Source organism: Chrysochloris asiatica, unplaced genomic scaffold (genome assembly GCF_000296735.1).
Source record: "Chrysochloris asiatica unplaced genomic scaffold, ChrAsi1.0 scaffold00305, whole genome shotgun sequence".
Lineage (NCBI taxonomy): Eukaryota > Metazoa > Chordata > Mammalia > Afrosoricida > Chrysochloridae > Chrysochloris > Chrysochloris asiatica.
Genome location: NW_006408823.1, coordinates 1728276 through 1745454, shown reverse-complemented (window position 1 = coordinate 1745454; position 17179 = coordinate 1728276). Strand labels below are relative to the sequence as shown.

The window sequence follows — 17179 nt, the reverse complement described above, 5'->3', positions numbered from 1 at the left end:
AGTTGAACTCTGATGCACACGGGGTCTCCATCAGTTGGAATCTTCTCGACAGTAACTGGTACAGACCCTGCCCCCCAGTGATGGTGAGGACGTTGACAAACCCTTTCCAGAGCAGCTAGCATACAACAAGCCTTGGCTGCCTCCTGACGGCTGGCTGTGTGAGCACCTTCTTTCCTTTAATCCTCTGAATGACGACCTCATCTGACAAATGAGGAAACTGGAGCCCAGAGAAGCTCAGTAATTTATACAAGGTCACACAGCTCAAAATAGGAAACCTGGGATTATTTGAATCCCAAAGCCAGGCCCTACTTCCCCCAGGAATGTGTTGCTGGGAGGCCTGGCTTGTTCTCGTGGGCAGTTTCAAAACAGGCTGGCTTTGTCTTCCTGGGTTGTGCTGGGCACATGACCTCCTTCCTCCCCTTTCAGTCCTTCAACTCTGCCAGTCACAACCACATGCCCCGTGAGCTTCTCCCTTCCTTCCTGAATGTTCTTCAGTCTATCTCCTGTCCCCTCAGTGGGACAATGTGTGGAAGGATCAATCTCAGAACAGGCCTTGGGGCCCAGAATCAATCCCAGCCTCCTTGTAGTGAACCACTAGGCCTAGGGGATTAGTCCATCTCCTACCCCAGTGCCCTCACCTTGCTCCAATCCCACTAGCCTCCATGCTGTTCCTAGAACACTCCTGCCACAGGGCCTTTGTACCTCCTGCCTCCCCTGAAATGCTCTTGCCCCATTTATATCTCTCCGTTGAACCACAAAGCTCTCCTTGGGCCACTGACTGTCAGATCATCTACTTATTCACAGCAACTTCACTTACCAAAGTCAAAAGATGGAAACGACTCAAATGTCCATGAATGGAGACACAAAACTGCTCTGTACACACAGCAGTGTAAGAGTCAACCTTTAAAAAGACGGGACTCCTGGTATGGAGCTATAGAATCAACACTGCCAAGGCTGCCAGCTCAATTCACCAGCTGCTCCTCAGAAACCCAATACAGGGTCACTATGAGTCAGAACCAACTCAAAGACACTTAACATTAAAACGACTGCAATACAGATGCATGAATGAATCTTGAAACAAGATGCTAAGTGGAAGAAGCCAAACACAAAAGGTCACATATTAATGACGTGGTTTCATTCATATTAAAAGTCCAGAATTGGCAAATCCATGGAGACAGAAAGGAGATTTATGGTTTGCCTGGAACCACAGCCATCATAGCAACATGCATGCTCAGCAGCTTTCGGCAGAACTTCCAGACTAAAATGGGCTCGGAAGAAAAGCCTGGCTACATCCGTCACAACAGTCAGATCCATAATTGGTCATGTGGATGGTGCAGGATCGAACCTACGATTCACCCACTGCCGCCGAGTCAATTTCAACTCACAGTGACACTGGAGGACAGGGTTGAATGGCTCCGCAGGTTTTCAGAAGCTGTAAATCCTATAGAGCGGCTGGTGGGCTCGAACCACCAACCTCTCAAATAGCAGCCTAAAGCTTAGCACCACGTGCCACTAGAGTTCATTACAGAGCAGAACAGGGGAAGCATTTTATTCTGTCGTACATGGGGTCACCAAGGGTTGGAACCAACCCAAAGACAGTTAAGAATGACAGGGCTGGAGGTGGAGAGACAATGGGAGGGACTGTGTAATGGGTGCATGGTTTGCTCTGGGGGAAATGGAATGTTCTGGAGACAGAGAGAGGTGAGGATGGCACAAGGCTGTGAATATAATCACTGTGGCTGAGCCATTCACTTTGAATGGGTGAATTGTATGGTACGTGGGATTCTATCTCAATAAAGCTTTTAAAAGTTAAGAGTTGTGGAGTGGACATCCTAACTCTCCTCAGTGAACAGCAGCCATCATTACCAAGGCTGACCTTGCATCACCGGGCACATCCGGGACATACCGTGCTTTCAGGGGTCATGACAATGTTCTCATTTTATTTAAAAAATATATCATCGTGAATCCAGCCTAGGCAGCGCTGGGGTCAGGGTGAGGAGCAATGAGCCCTTGTGAAAAGATGGGGACATTCAGGAACTGTTGATGGTGATGGTGGGACAGATGATGAGCATGGTTAATGTCGCTGAACTGGACACTGTGGTCTGCAGCCGAGTGCTCTTCCTAATATCTTGACATCTAGTGGTGCTAGATTTTAAAAATGCATAGTTTATTAAATGACAGTGCTGTTGTTGTGTGCTGTGGAGTCGGCTCAGACTCAGAGCAAGCCCATCTTTACATGACCACATTGTCAGGCCTCTCTTCTGTGGAACAGCTGGTGGGTTCAAACCACCCATCTTTTGGTGAGCAGACCTCCAGACCTCCTTGAAGTGATGACAGGTTTTTCAAAATAATAATAATAATAGAAAAGAAATGCCAACAAAGAAGGAAATCATAGACACTTGCTGATGGGCCAAAGAACCCAGGCAGGGTGTCCAGGGAGAGGAATGACAGGTCATGGCTCAGCATAGGCAGGCAGCCGAGGGCACAGGCTTCCCTGGACTGGCTTCCTCTTCAGAGTGCATCAGAAGCACCCAGACAACAGGAATGGGGCAGGGAGGGCTGGTTGGCAGCAGAGGGTGCTGGGTGGGTACAACTGAGACAGCAAAGGAGAACTTCTTGCTTCTGTCCATCACAGAACTTTGGCTACAATGTGAAGAGACAGCCCACAGGATGGATGAAAATATCTGGCAACCGTATATCTGATTAAGGTTTAGTAGCCTGAATATGCCAAGAGCTTTGACAGCTGAATAACAAAAAGACAGACAACCCGATTGAGAAAACTAGGCCCAGAGCTTGAATGGATATTTCTCCAAAGAAGATGTGCACATGGGTCAAGAACATGAGAAAAGATGTTGATCCTCATTAGTCGCTTGTTGTTGTTACAGAGTGCCGTCGAGTCGGTTCCGACCCATAGCGACCCTGTACAGGGTTTCCGAGGCTGTAAATCTTTACGGGAGCAGAACGCCTCATCTTTCTCCCGCGGAGCGGCTGGTAGTTTCGAACTGCTGGCCTTAAGGTTCGCAGCCCGATTCGTAACCACTATGCTACCAGAGCTTCTTTCATTAGTCACTACTGAAACGCAAATCAAAACCACAATGAGGAGGATGGCTATTATCAGAAAAACAAGAAACAACTGCTCTTGAGAATGGGGAGAAATGGAAATCCTCACCTATGACTGGTGGGAATGTCAAATGTGCCACTACTATGGAAGTTAAACATAGAGTTAACACATGACCCAGCAATGCCACTCCTAGATACACCAGGCCCAGGCAGGGGATTAGGGCATTCAGGGTCATCTGGGAGACAGACACGCTCCACCCTCTAGGGGACTGTACCAGGAGCAGGGCAGAGCTGAACATAAACCCAGCCTATTCATTGGAGCATTTGGTAGACAATGAATTCAACATTGGTGCATGTTAATTCTACAGGTTTCTGTTTATCTTCAACAATTCGTACATTTATTTATTTTTCCTCTTCAATAGTGTTTGGCCCTTGAGAAGTCTGTGTCTAGGGTACCCTGCCCTGGCAAAAGGCCCCAGCAGAGGGTCTGAATCTGAGCAGACAGGAGCCCCTTTGCTTTCACTATGCAACAGGGTCTTACAGAGTCAAATAGTGTGTGGGACCAGCCCTGTGTTGTAGCCAGCTCAAAGAGGTTAAATTTGCCCTTGTGTAAGGAGCTCTGGTAGCATAGTGATTATGAGTCGGGCTGCGAACCACAAGGTCAGCAGTTCAAACTTACCAGCTGTTCCACAAGGGAAAGATGAGGCTTTCTGCTCCCATAAAGATTTACAGCCTAGGAAATTCTGTACAGGGTCACTATGAGTTGGAACCGACTCCACGGCACATAACCACCACCACCGCCTTGGTGAAACTGTGGTGTGCAGTGGGTAATGTATCGGGCTGCTAAGTGCAAAGTCAGTGGTTCAAATCCACCAGCTGCTCCTCGGGAGAAAAATGAGGCTATCTGCTCCCCTACAGGTTTCCACAGGTTTCCAGCCTTGGAAGCCCTACGGAGCTATTCTACTCCTTACCCTAGAGGATTGCTATAAGCTGGAATTGACTTGAGGGCAGTGGGTTTGGTTTTGGGTTTAGAATGGCTTCAGCTGCCTGGTTCTTGTCCCCACAGCTGCCTGCCCAGTGCTGGCCACTCACAAATGGGTGTGAGCATCTCCCGGATGAACACACACATGGTTGGGCCCCTCTGGGACGGACGCGAGAAGGCAGAGGATTCAGTTACAGCCTTCTCGACAGGTGGACAGAGAGAGACACTCGAGCCTGTCCACTCAAAAAAAGAGCTGGTGCAGCCTCAGAACACGCCCCTGCAGGGTCAAAGCTGGGGCAGGCAGGGACCCATGCATACTCCTGTGGGCTGCCTCCCTTGGGATCCCTCTGCCTGCACACTTACACACCGGCAGGCAGAAAGGTGAGCTGGAGTTAACCTGCCCTGGATCCTACCTATGCTAGCCCACAGCAGGCTGAGTGACCGTCAGCACGTCACCCCCCATCTCTCCGCCTCAGGTACATCATCTGAAGTGTGAAGTCAGCCCAGTACCTCCCAGTCAGTGCACAGACTAGCTTCCTTCCTCCCTGCTTCATGACTCCTGGCTGTTAGTTCATCTTTGACTCCTCAGTGCTGTTCAGAATGCCTAGCACACAACTCACACTCAACAGACAACTTTTGTGACGAATGAATGAATGCATAGCAAGCCTGGTGAGAGTACAGATTCTGGAACCTGGGTTCAAATCCCTGCTCTGAATCTTACCAGCTGTGTGACGGTGAACCAGTCATTGGCCTCTCTGTTCCTCAACTCACTTGTGGGTAAGAAGGAGTATTAATCATAATGCCTACCACACTGAGTTGCCGGCAGGGGCGTATACTAAAAGAGTTCATTTCTGTAGAGTGACTGGGCACATGGTTCATTCTATATAAACATTTGCTAAATAAATTTAAATTGTAAAAAAGACTGCTATTGTAGAAAGTACAGAGAAGCTATTTCTGCTAATCAATTCATTTACCAGCTGCTGTCTCCCTTCCTCTCTCCCTCCTTCCGGCTCTTCCTCATTCAAATTCAAAGAGGGCTAATACACTGCTGTAACCCCAAACTTTTGTTGTGAGAGAGGGAAAAAGGATCCAAATACACCAATGCATTCTAGCGTGATACCTGCCCTTTGCTTTTCCATTCAGGATTCAGTGGACTGACCCCCCTAGGTGAGCAGAGCATTAGGAACACACCTTGACTACCATAATCCTCGGAAGTGTCACCTACCCACGCCCCCTGGAAGCCTGGGAGACTCGGGAACAGGCAGGGATATCGGTCACCTCGCCTCCCCAATTGTTACATTATTAATTATTATATCATTCCCATGCCACGAAATTCACACTTTGAAAGTGTACAAGTCAGTGGATTTAGTATATTCACAAGGCTGTTGAGTTATCTTGCTCCAGGGCATAGTCTTCACCCCAAAAAGAAGGGTTGCAGTCTTTAGCAGTTGTCCCTCACTTCCCCCACCCTAAAAAACCCACTGCCCTCAAGTTGATTCTGACTCATAATCTATAGAGGGTGTCCGAGAGGCGGCAGACTGCCCCATTGTTCTCCCATAAACAGCTGGAGGGTTTGAACTGCGGACCTTGTGGTTACCAGCCCAACGCCTAACCCATGGCACCACTAGGGCTCCTCTCCTCACCTTAGGCAACTTTGAACTCATCTACTGCCTTTGTCTATGAATTTGACTACCCGGGACATTTCTGTAAATGGAGTCACGTGATAGGTGCCCATTTGTGTCTGGTCTTGCTGATGTTTTTGAGGTCCATCCATGTTCTAGCCTAAATCAGAACTTCATTCCTTTTCATGGATGAAGAGTTATAAAACCCCCACCTCTTGGAAGGGGTGCGCGACCAGGGTGCTTTTATTTATTTTTTTAATAATATTTATTTTAAGAAAAGAATACCTTATTAGGTTTCCTGTGAAGGTTCACATGGTAGTGTAGGTTCCCATTCAACAATTTCTATACATCGGTTATATTCTTTGCCATGCGTGAACATTCTCATTATTTCAATTCTGGTTGTTCCATTTCCATTCATCTAGTTTCCCTGCTCCCTGACATTCTCATCTTTGTTTCAAAGTCATTGTTGATCTTTGGTCTCACATTTGTTGTTAAGTGTTGTCGAGTTCGTTTCCAAGGAGCTGCTGGTGAGTTTGAATCACCAACTTGTGATTAGCAGTCCAGTGCTTATCCTACAGTGCCACACCAGAACTCATATGTTGTTATTGTTATGTGCCATGGAGTCAGTTCTGACTCACAGCGACCCTGTACAGAGTTTCCAAGGCTGTAAATCTTTACAGGAGCAGAAAGCCTCATCTTTCTCCCGCAGAACAGCTGGTAGTTTCGAACTGCTGACTGTGAGGTTAGCAGCCTGATTTGTAACCACTACGCTACCAGAGGACTCATATAAGTGACTTTTTAAAAGGAACACAGCACTTATTTTGTGAGCCAACCTGTTATTTAGCTACAAGATGATCTCAGAAGTTAGTTTTGGTTTCAGATTTGAAGAGTATCTCCGGGCAAAAGTCTCGAGGAGTCCGCTAATCTCACATAGTCTAGTAGGTCTTGGTTTTCAGGTTATTTCTTCTAAATTAGTGCATGTGGTTATGATCAAAGTTTTATTTTGTTTTTTAAAGGAATTTGAGGTTCTGCTCCACATTTTTCTGCCATTCTTTCAGGATCTAGGACTCCCGGCATGGTGCTGTAGGATAAGCACTGGACTACTAACAACAAAGTCCTTGTTTCAAACCCACCAGCCAGCCACTCGTTGGAAACCCTACACAGGGTCACTATGAGTCAGGATCAACCCAATGGCACTTAACAACAATCAGGGTCCAAAGAGCCTTGGTGACATAGTGGATTAGGCAGTGGACTGCTAACCATAAAGTTGGTGGTTCAAACCCACCAGCCACTCCTCGGATGACAGAGAGGCAGTCTGCTTCCATAGTTGGACACACTAAGGGGTAGCTCGACTCTGTCCTAGAGTTGCTCTGAGTAGAAATCCATTGCATGGCAGTGGGTTGGCCAATGAATCATCACAAAGAAGGTGATGAGAACAATTCTAGCTGTTTGTATAAATTCCTGAGCCTCTGGTTACAGTTGGGTAAGTAGCGAGGACCTAGCTTGTGTTCCTGGTTCTGTCCCCAAGATCTTTGCACAGATTAAATGTCCCATAGTGCCAGCCACTGTGTCTCTCCCACAAAAGGGCATGCCATGTGCACAGCCGGCCCCTCACACTGGGGGACGTGCCAGCAGGTGCCCACCACACACAGTCTGTTGCTGAGTCCCACCCACTCGTCAGGAGCTGGGGCGGGGGGGAGGGGGGGGGTGTAGAATTCCTTTTGCTCTGAGCACGCGCTGTGCCCAGGCACTTCCCGGGGCAGCTGGTACCCCTGATGGTTGTGGTGGGGGTTGCAAAGGCAGTGAGGCCAGCCCAGCCGTCTTGACATTTAGGTGGTATGTCAGGATCTCGAGCAGAGGGGAAGAGCTATTCTAGATTCTCCAAGTGTCTCAGGAATGCATCCAGGCCCACGTCAATTCTCCGTCCTCACATGGCTGCCTTCCCTCTGTGCCTGTCTGGCTCTTCTCTTCTTATAAGGACGTTACTCATACAGCAGTGGGCTCTGTAGGGGAACTCTGGTGGCACAGTGGTTAAAGCACTCAGCTGTGAACCAGCCGGTTGGAGGGAGAAAGACGTGGCAGTCTGCTTCTAGAAAGATTTACAGCCTTGGAAACCCTGTGGGACAGTTCTGCTCTGTCCCAGTCACTATGAGTCAGAACCAACTTGACAGTAATGGGTGTTTGCTTGTTTTATTCCAGTATGACTTCATGTGAACTGAATTAATTACATCTGCAAAGACCTTATTTCCAAATAAGTCATGTTTACAAGTACCCCTCCTATTAGGACTTCAATGTATCTTTTTGGGGACACAAATCAATCTATAAAAACATGGCATTTGCTTGGCTGCTTTGTGTCTCCCTTTCTTCTTCCTCTCTCTCTCTCTCTCTCTCTCTCTCTCTCACTCTCTCTCTCTCTCACACACACACGAGACTGGAAGCTGAATAAGGGCAGCATCCAGGAACCATTTCAAGAGAACCAGGTGAACAAGTCACCTAGCTGGCCATGAGCTCCATGGAGCTGAATTGATGAGTTGTTGTTGTTAGGTGCCATCAAGTCAACACCAACTCATAGCAACCCTACACACAACAGAACAAAACACTGCCAGGTCTTGCACCAACCTTGCAATTGTTGGTACACCTGAGCCCACTGATGCTGCCATTGTGCCAACCCATCTCGCTGGGGGTCTTCCTCTTTTTGTCCAACCCTCTACTTTCCCAAACATGATATCCTTCTCCAGGGACTGGCCCCTTCTGACATTATGTCCGAAGTATGAGAGATGAAGTCTGAGCATCCTGACTTCCAAGGAGCACTCTGGCTGCACTTCTTCCATCAAAGATCTATATTTTCTTTTGGCGGTCTGTGGTACTTTCAATATTCTCCTCCAACACCATAACTCAAATGCATCAAGTCTTGTACAGCCTTCTGTGTTCTCTGTCCAACTTTCACACGCATATGAGGTTATTGAAAATATCATGGCTTGGGTAAGGCGTACCATAGTCCTCAAGCTGACATCTTTGCTCTTGAACATGTTAAAGAGGTCTTGTGCAGCAGATTTACCCAATGCAATTGAGCAATTGATGGGAGGGACCCAGATAATGAGTAAACAAACAAATGAATCAACAGAACAGGGATACATTTCAAAAAGGGTTACCAAGTATGTGGACTCCTGGTGTGGCACTCTAGGATAAGCATTGGATGGCTAACCACAAGGTCAGCGGTTCAAACCTACCAGCCACTCCTCACTAACCCTATACCGACTCGACGGCATTTAACAGCCACAATAGCTACAAGCACCTGCACCTAGTACAGAGGCAGCACAGAAAGCAAGATCAGCAATTTGAGTCCTGGTTGTGGCGGTGACTGCCGTGGAGTCCATTCCGACCCATCGTGACCCTGCTGTAAATTTACAAGGCTGTAAATCTTTACAGGAGCAGAAACCTCATCTTTCTCCCACGGAGTGGCTGAGAGACTCAAACTGCTGACCTTTTGGTGAGCAACCCAGCTCTCAAGCCACTATGCTACCAGAGCTCAAAGGACTTCTGGTAGGTAGCGTAGTGGTTATGAATCGGGCTTTCTGCTCCTGTAAAGATTTACAGCCTCAGAAACCCTATACAGGGTCGCTAAGAGCCGGAAGGACTCCACAGCACACAATCACCGGTCATTCGGAAGGAGAAAGAGGGAGCGGTCTGCTACTTTAAGGGTCATTGTGAGTTGAAGTCAATTCTATATAACTGGGTCGTGCCTGGCACTATGTTAGAGTGTGCATTGTAGGATAAGTATTGGATTGCTAACCACAAGGTTGGTGGTTCAAACCCAGCAGCTGCTCCTTGGAAATCCTATACAGAGTCACTCTGAGTCCAAAAATGACTTGTCAGTACTTAAAACAATAAGTGCAGTGTTTGGGTATACACCAGGAACTCAACAGCTATTTGTGGAATGCAAACATAAATGAATGAGTGAATGAAATCTTTAATGTCCTTCAGGACCCTCTGACGCAGAAGAGCCCATATGGACTCCTTTCTCCTAGCTCAAATCAGAACACTTTCAGGGCCCAGTAAACTATCTGATCCAGAAGAGAATGTGGCTTCCTTTAAGCTGTTAGCAATGGGATCAGATGATGGCCCCAGGGAACTAATTTGTTATTGTTATGTGCCATGGAGTCAGTTCCAACTCACCGGCGACCCTGTACAGGGTTTCCGAGGCTGTAAGTCTTTAGACTCCTTCAAATAAGGCCCCTGCCGCTTTATTAAAGCTCTGTCCATAAGCACAATTCCAACCTGCAACTGCCTTTGTGCTGGACAGTTCCATGTTAGACATCCACTCACTAAATGACCAGCCTGTGTATCAATATGACAAAGCCAGGCCTTTAAATATTTCAACACTTAATTGCTGATGACAGCCTCAACTCCTCCCCCTTTCTCAGCATGAAAGGAAATTCTATCTCAGGCCTTCTTCCTTCTTCAGGACGGCAAAGTTAGATGTGGTATGGCGTGCAAGACTCCCTGGGTAGTGGCTTGACAAGAGGCTGCCAGGCCAGTCCAGAAGCTGGAACATCTGTAGACTCATGGCTGTGAGCTTGGGTTGTGGGCCAGAGGCCCTGACTTCAAATCCCAGGTTTACCATTTACTGACTATGGTCTTAGGACAGGTATCCAGAACCTTCCTAAACCTCAGTTTCCTCATCTACTACAGAGTTTTAAAAAAACAAATAAACTAAACATTGCCTAGGAGTTGATTCCTAACTCGCAGCGACCCCATAGGACAGAAACAGACTGTCTCATCTTTCTCCCACAGAGTGGTTGGTGGGCTTAAACCACCCACCTTTTGGTAGGCAGTCAAGCACTTAGCCGCTGCACCACCAAGGTTCCTTCAGGCTGCTAAAATAGTTCCTGCTGCTGGAATGAGGGAAAGGGCCAGGGACAGCCGATACACCTTATGTGCAGCCCCCACCCTTCTGTCCGTGGAGACTTGCATTATGCTAGAATGCTGAGCAGGTTTTCAGCAGCACTTCCAGACTCAGATAGAGTAGGAAGAAAGGTCTGGCAATCTATGTCCAAAAATCATCCAGTGAAACCACATGGATCCCAACAGTCCTGTCCATAAACAATCGTGGGGATGAAGCAGACCCGAGCAGTGTTTTATTTCTGTTGCGTGTGGGTTTGCCAACTCAACAACAACAACAACAAATACCCAAACCAACTGCCTAGGAGTTGATTCCAACGAATAGCAACGCTATTATTGTTGTTGTTATTAAGTACCATGGAGTTGGTTCTGACTCCATAGGACAGAGCAAAGGCGCTCTGGTATTGTAGTCTTTACGAATCGGGCTGTAAACCTCAAGGTTGGCAGTTTGAAACTATCAGCTGTTCCATGAGAGAAAGATGAGGCTTTCTGCTCCTGTAAAGATTTACAGTCTCGGAAACCCTGTGCAGGGTCACTGTGAGTCGGAACCAACTCCACGGCACATCACCACCACCACCACCACCGGTATATGGAGCCAGAGTCCTGTGGCATAGTGGGTTAGGCACTGGACTGCTAACTGCAAGGTTAGCAGTTTGAAACCAGTAGCTACTCCTTGGGAGAAAGATGAGACTTTCTGCTCACGTAAAACTTACAGCCTGAGAGACCCTATCCAGAGCTGCTAAGAGTTGGAACTGACGACAGTACGCAACCACCACCACCAAGCATATGGAGGTTAGAAGCATAGAGAAGGGGAGGAGGAGGGGCAATGAGCATTAGCCTTCACATTTAAAAATAATCAACCTAGGCATTCCTTTGTAGGCATATGCCCAAGACAAATGACAATTTGCATCCACACAAAAACGCTTACGCAGATATTTGTGGCAGCATTATTCATAATAGTTAAAAGGTGGAAGCAACCCAAATGGGCCATTCTTCCATGACTTAATCATCAAATACCATGTGGTCAGGCCATACGAAAGACTGACGTACTAATGTGTATTACAATGAAACGCTGTGCTGAACGGAAGAAGCTATTGTGTGTATGTTCCCAATGCACCTGATGGGCAGCCACTGTCCATGGCTGTTAGTGGAGACTAGGGTATTGCTAGGATGATGAGCAGGTATCAGCAGCGCTTCCAAACTAAGACAGACTAGGAAGAAAGGCCTGGCGATCTGCTTCCAAACATCAGCCAGTGAGAACCCTATGGATCACACCATTTCAATCCACAAGTGATTATGGGATGGTGCAGGACTGGGTAGCTTTTAGTTTTATTGTGCATGGAGTTGTCATACGTTGGGAGTTGACTGTTGTTATGTGCCTTTAAGTTGATTTTGACTCATAGCGACCCTGTATAGGGTCTCCGAGGTGTGGTTGGTGGGCTTGAGCCGCCACTTTGCAGTTCAAATGGACCCTTCAGTCTAGTGCTTATACCACAGCACCACACAAGGACTCCAGGGGGCTGACTGTTGTTAATGCCTTTGAGTTGGTTCTGACCCATAGCAACCCTGTACAGGGTTTCCAAGGAGTGACTGGTGGGTTGAGGTCCAGCGCATTATCCTGCAGCCCATACCAGGACTCCTGGCTAGAAAGCAGTTCACTTCACAAATGGGTGGTGGATAAGAACCAGATGCCCAAGGCTGGTGTCTGCTTCGGCTCAATTCCTTTGAGCCAATGGAAGGTGAGAATTTGACCATGAAACCACAAATGCCTCCCTTTCATGGGTCCACCAGAGAGTGGCTTTCAGAGTCAACTCAATCTGACTCTACAGTCCCAGATGTGCTTGTATTCTACACACAGCAACCTCCACCAAGCCCACCACAAGCCCGTGGCCGCCATGACAATTGAATGAACCAAGGAGCTGCTCCCATGCACTTCAGTCTCTCAGCTGCAGCCATTGTTTCCATGGTTCCTCTGTGTTTGTAAGGAGAATACCAGCTCATTGTTGGGAGCCCAATAAGATAGACTGTGCTCAAAGAAAAAGAAATCCAAAGACTTCCTGGAATCCCATTAGGGGAGGCAGAATTCATGGCCAAGGGTTTGACCCAAAGACAGAAACACTCACTCATCGGATTTAGAGACTGTTTTAAGTAAAACCAAGACAAAGCACAAAAGTACTGTTTAAAAATTGTTAACTTGGTTCTAGAAAAGTTGCCTGTAAAAGTGCTATTTTACCACCAATTCCTCAAGCCCAATTTCGGCTCTTTTGTCGCTGCTGGTGAACTTTTGAAGAGGCTAGAGCCATGTTGGTAAGGAGCTCTGGTAGCGTAGTGGTTACGAATCGGGCTGCGAACCACAAGGTCAGCATTTCGAAACTACCAGCTGCTCCAGGGGAGAAAGAAGAGGCTTTCTGCTCCCGTAAAGATTTACAGCCTTGGAAACCCTGTTCAGGGTCGCTATGGGTCGGAACCGACTTGACAGCACTTAACAACAACAACAGAGCCACGTTGGTAGTCCTGGTGTGGCAGTGTAGGATAAGCACAGGACTGCAAGGTTTGTTTGAATTGCAAAGTTGGCAGTTTAAATCCACCAGCTGCTCCTTGGAAACCCTATACAGACAGGGTCTCTCTAAGTCGAAACTGACTCGCTGGCGCTACACAAGAAGCAACAGCCACTTTGGTGCTTAGGTAGGTTTTGTTAAAACAGAAAAAGCAAGAGGCTAACGCCTCTGGCCGTTCAGAGATAGTGAAAACAACTTAGCTCATTCTGAACTTCCCTGGCTCCTAGCCTAAATGGAGGACAAGTGTGGAGCTGAGGAACAAAGACTGACATTAAATGCAGAAAACCCCTTTTGTACTTGTACAACACACAACTTGTGTTAAGTTATGCAGCTACTGTGGGGACAAAGATGGTTTGTAAACAGTAGGTAAAGTGGCTTTGTGGGCCGTGCTGTGGCTGGGGTTCGGGGTCATTTAGCTGAGGAGAAGGATATAGAAGATAAGACAGCATGACTGCAGCGGTTCCTTTAAGAAATATGAAGACTGTAACGAAACGCAGCACAGACACACACAGTACATATCTGAAACCTCCTTTTCTCATTGGAGTCCAAGCTTCTATACAGGTAGTCCCTGACTTACAACAAGGTTCCATTCCAACAACTCTATAAGTCAGCTCTGACGTAAGTCAAATACCATATATGTATATATATATTGTTGTTGCTAAGCGCTGTCGAGTCAGTGCTGACTCATAGAGACCCCGTGCAGGGTTTCCAAGGCTAGGAATCTTTGTGGGAACAGGAAGCCTCGTCTTTCTCCTACGGAGTGGCTAGTGAGCTTGAAATTGCCAGCCTTGTGGTTCGCAGTCCATTGCTAACTCCACAGAGCCACGGCACTCCTGTGTGTGTGTATGTAAGTTTTCATTATTGCCTTTTTTATCAGTATCTTTATAACTCTGATCTTTATCTTTGGAGGCTACAAACATTACACATAAACTTGCAGGCATATTTTAACAATGTATATGGTTCGTTATGACTCACAATAATACTCACAAAAAGAAAGAAAGCAAAAGGCAAACAAACCAGTGAGGAGGGTAGACTCAGCCCCCCCTTCAGCTAAGGGGCACAAAACTTGCAAATTACAAGGGGGCTTCGAAAAAGTTTATGGAAAAACTCCATTATCTTTTCATTTCACTTTTTCACAAACTTTGTGAAGCCCCCGTATACATTTGACATATTCCAATCAAGCAATGGGATTACATGAGTAGCCTTCATGCCACATGATAAACCGAGAAAAGATGGAAATTGTCAAGGATTTCACGTTACTTGGATGCATAATGAATGCCCATGCATTCAGCCAGCATGCTGCAAAAAGAACTTTTTAAAGTGTTAAAAAAGCAAATGTCACTTTGAGGACTAAGGTATGTCTGACCCAAGCTATGGTATTTTCAATCACCTCACATGTATGTGAAAGTTGGATAATGAATAAGGCAGAGTGGAGAAGAACGGATGCCTTTGAATTATGGAGTTGGTGAAGAATATTGACTATACCACGGACTTCCAGAAGAACAATCCATCAGAATGTTCCTTAGAAAAGAGGAAAGTGAGACTTCGTCATATGTACTTTGAACATGTTGTCAGGAGGGACCAGTTCCTGGAGAAGGGCATCACCTGACAAAGTGGAGGGTCAGTGAAAAAGAGGAAGACCCCTCAAGTGACAGATTGACCCAGTGTAGCAACAATACGCGCAAACACAGGAAAGTCTGTGCGATGTTGCAGGGCGAGGTTGTCGGGGCAGACTTGATGACCCTTAACAACAGGAGATCTGGTGGTGCTGTGTGATAAGCATTGGGTTGCTAAGCACAAGGTCAGTGGTTCAAACCCACCAGCCGGTCTCTGGGAGAAATATGAGACTGTCTGCTTCCATAGAGATTTACAGTCTCAGAAACCCTATGTAGCGGTCGCTATGAGTTAGGATCGATGTGATTCTGACGAAGGGTAACAACCACAGCTCTAAGACCACTCTATAGGGACAAAACCAGTGTTGGATTGCCCAATAAACAAGGTAAACAAAGACTTAGTTATTAATTGATTGTTGTTGTTGTTGTTAAGTGCCATTGAGTTGATCCCAACCCATAGCAACCCTGCATAGGGTTTCCAAGGAGCAGCTGGTGAGTTGAACCAGCAACCTTGCAGTTCAAATGACTTTGCAGTCTGACACATTAGCTCACAGCGCCACACCAGGATTCCTATTAATCCATAGTGACAATCTATTTCTGGAAAATCAGCCAAACCCTATGGAGCAAGTTCTACTCTGACATACAAGGAGTCCCCATGAGTAGGAGTTAGCCTGACAGTAACTGGTACCAGTGTAGAACAGTGACAAACAGTATTTACTTAGCACTTGGTGTGTGCCAGGCACTGAGCCGCAGGAACCACACAATATGACTTTTGATCCTCAGCACAACCCTATAGTACTGTCCCATTTTCTAGGGAAGGTTAAGTGTGGCTCTGTAAGACAGAGGGTAGAGCTAAGCAAAAAACAAAAAAAAAAACCCACCGGCCTGCTGCCAGGGTGCAAGGGGGCCCTAGAGCCTTGGGAGCCCTCCTTGTCCCCCACCTGCTCTGTTCTGTAACACTGAGCAGCTCATAGAACCGCTGTTTTTGTTTTTGTTTGTTTGGGGGGAACTGTATAGTAATTTGGGTGAATGTTCACAGAACAACTGCTCCTGGGAAGCCTTATACATGAGTCGGACCCTCAACAACAACAAACAACTATCTTCACAGAACATCAGGTCTGGGAGAATTCAGACAGCCAAGTGCTCCTGTATTTCCTGCTGTTAGTCCACACCATAACAACAGTGGCTGGGCCCTGACGCCCTTGAGTTCTGTCAGGGTGTCCTTAGGTGAGAGCACTGGTGAGCTGGTAACTAGAAGAGGGAGAAAGGACCTGTTCTGGTCACTGGATCAGAATTCTGGAAATTCCGGTGAAAGGTGAGGGGTGAGGAATGGTTCAATGGACAACTCACAGATTAGAAGTCTGACCTAGCAGGTCGGCTGAATGGGGCAGTCTGAACTAGCTGGGAGTCCAAGGGCTGAGAATTAGGATCACTCACCGCCATGACAAGCTCAAACGGGTACTTGTAGACGCGGACCCGGGACTGGTACTTTTGCACCATGTTCACAGGGGGTCCTGGAGGGGGCGTTGTCTAGCAGGGTGAGCACCCACACAATCTCCCAGCCCTCAAAGTAACGGGCGCTGGAAATGATACCAGAATTAATCTGAATTACACCAAACACTTGTCCTATCCATTCCTTTCTCCCTAGTCCAAGACACTCAGCAGCCCAAACTTCCCTTTTCCCCACCTCTCCACACTGAGGTCCCCCAAATGCACCCCTCACTGCTACCCACTGAAAACACAACACTCCAGATTCTCCCAGAGTCACTCAGCACATGCCCCTCACACACACAAAAAAAAAAACCACCTAGAGCTCACCAAGTTCAGACCCACTGTCTCGGTCACACAAGCCCACAATTTTGCACACACACACCCAACCTCCTGTGCACACACACCTATCCAACTCCAACACACACACGTGCATGAACACACGAACACATCCATGTACACACACAAGCTCCTTAGCCCCACTCACCCTGCCTTCAGAGTCTCTGATGAAGGAGCCCAGGGCAGCGTCCTGCTTGTTCCCCTGACCAGGAGCTCAGCCTGCCGGCGCCGCGCGACCGCCCGGCTCGGAACACGATGCCTGGGGCGTGGCCCGAGTGCGGACGCCCTGCCTGGGAAGCCCGGCTGTGCGCACCCTCTGTCTCTGCTGGGAGAGTACCTGCCCGAGAGCCGCGAGTGGGAATTTCGAGACCCGAGCGCTCTAAGAACCCGGAGAGCGGGGATGCTGGCCAGGCCCCGCCCCGCCGCAGCCTAGCCCCACCCCTTATCTTCAGCCTTCTGTTTTGCCCTGCCCTCAGCCCTACGATTCCTTCTGGTTGACCGTTCTTTAGGCAGGCTCCGCCTCTACGTTATCCAGGTCTCCACTTTTCCTTCCACCCCCAAGCCTGGCCCTGCGCCCTCTAGTGGCCCTAATGTATCTAGACTCAGGAACGGCCC

The 17179-nt window shown here is 47.6% G+C and overlaps 1 protein-coding gene across 1 annotated transcript in view; it reads right to left on the bottom strand.

Moving 5' to 3' along the window:
* Positions 1-16237, bottom strand: part of SEC14L5 (SEC14-like 5 (S. cerevisiae)) — a 48135-nt gene extending 31898 nt beyond the window's left edge. Inside the window, exon 1 of the mRNA XM_006874898.1 lies at positions 16175-16237. Coding sequence (XP_006874960.1) covers positions 16175-16237 — 63 coding nt within the window. The remainder of the gene's footprint in view (positions 1-16174) is intronic.
* Between the last annotated feature and the right edge of the window lie 942 nt (positions 16238-17179).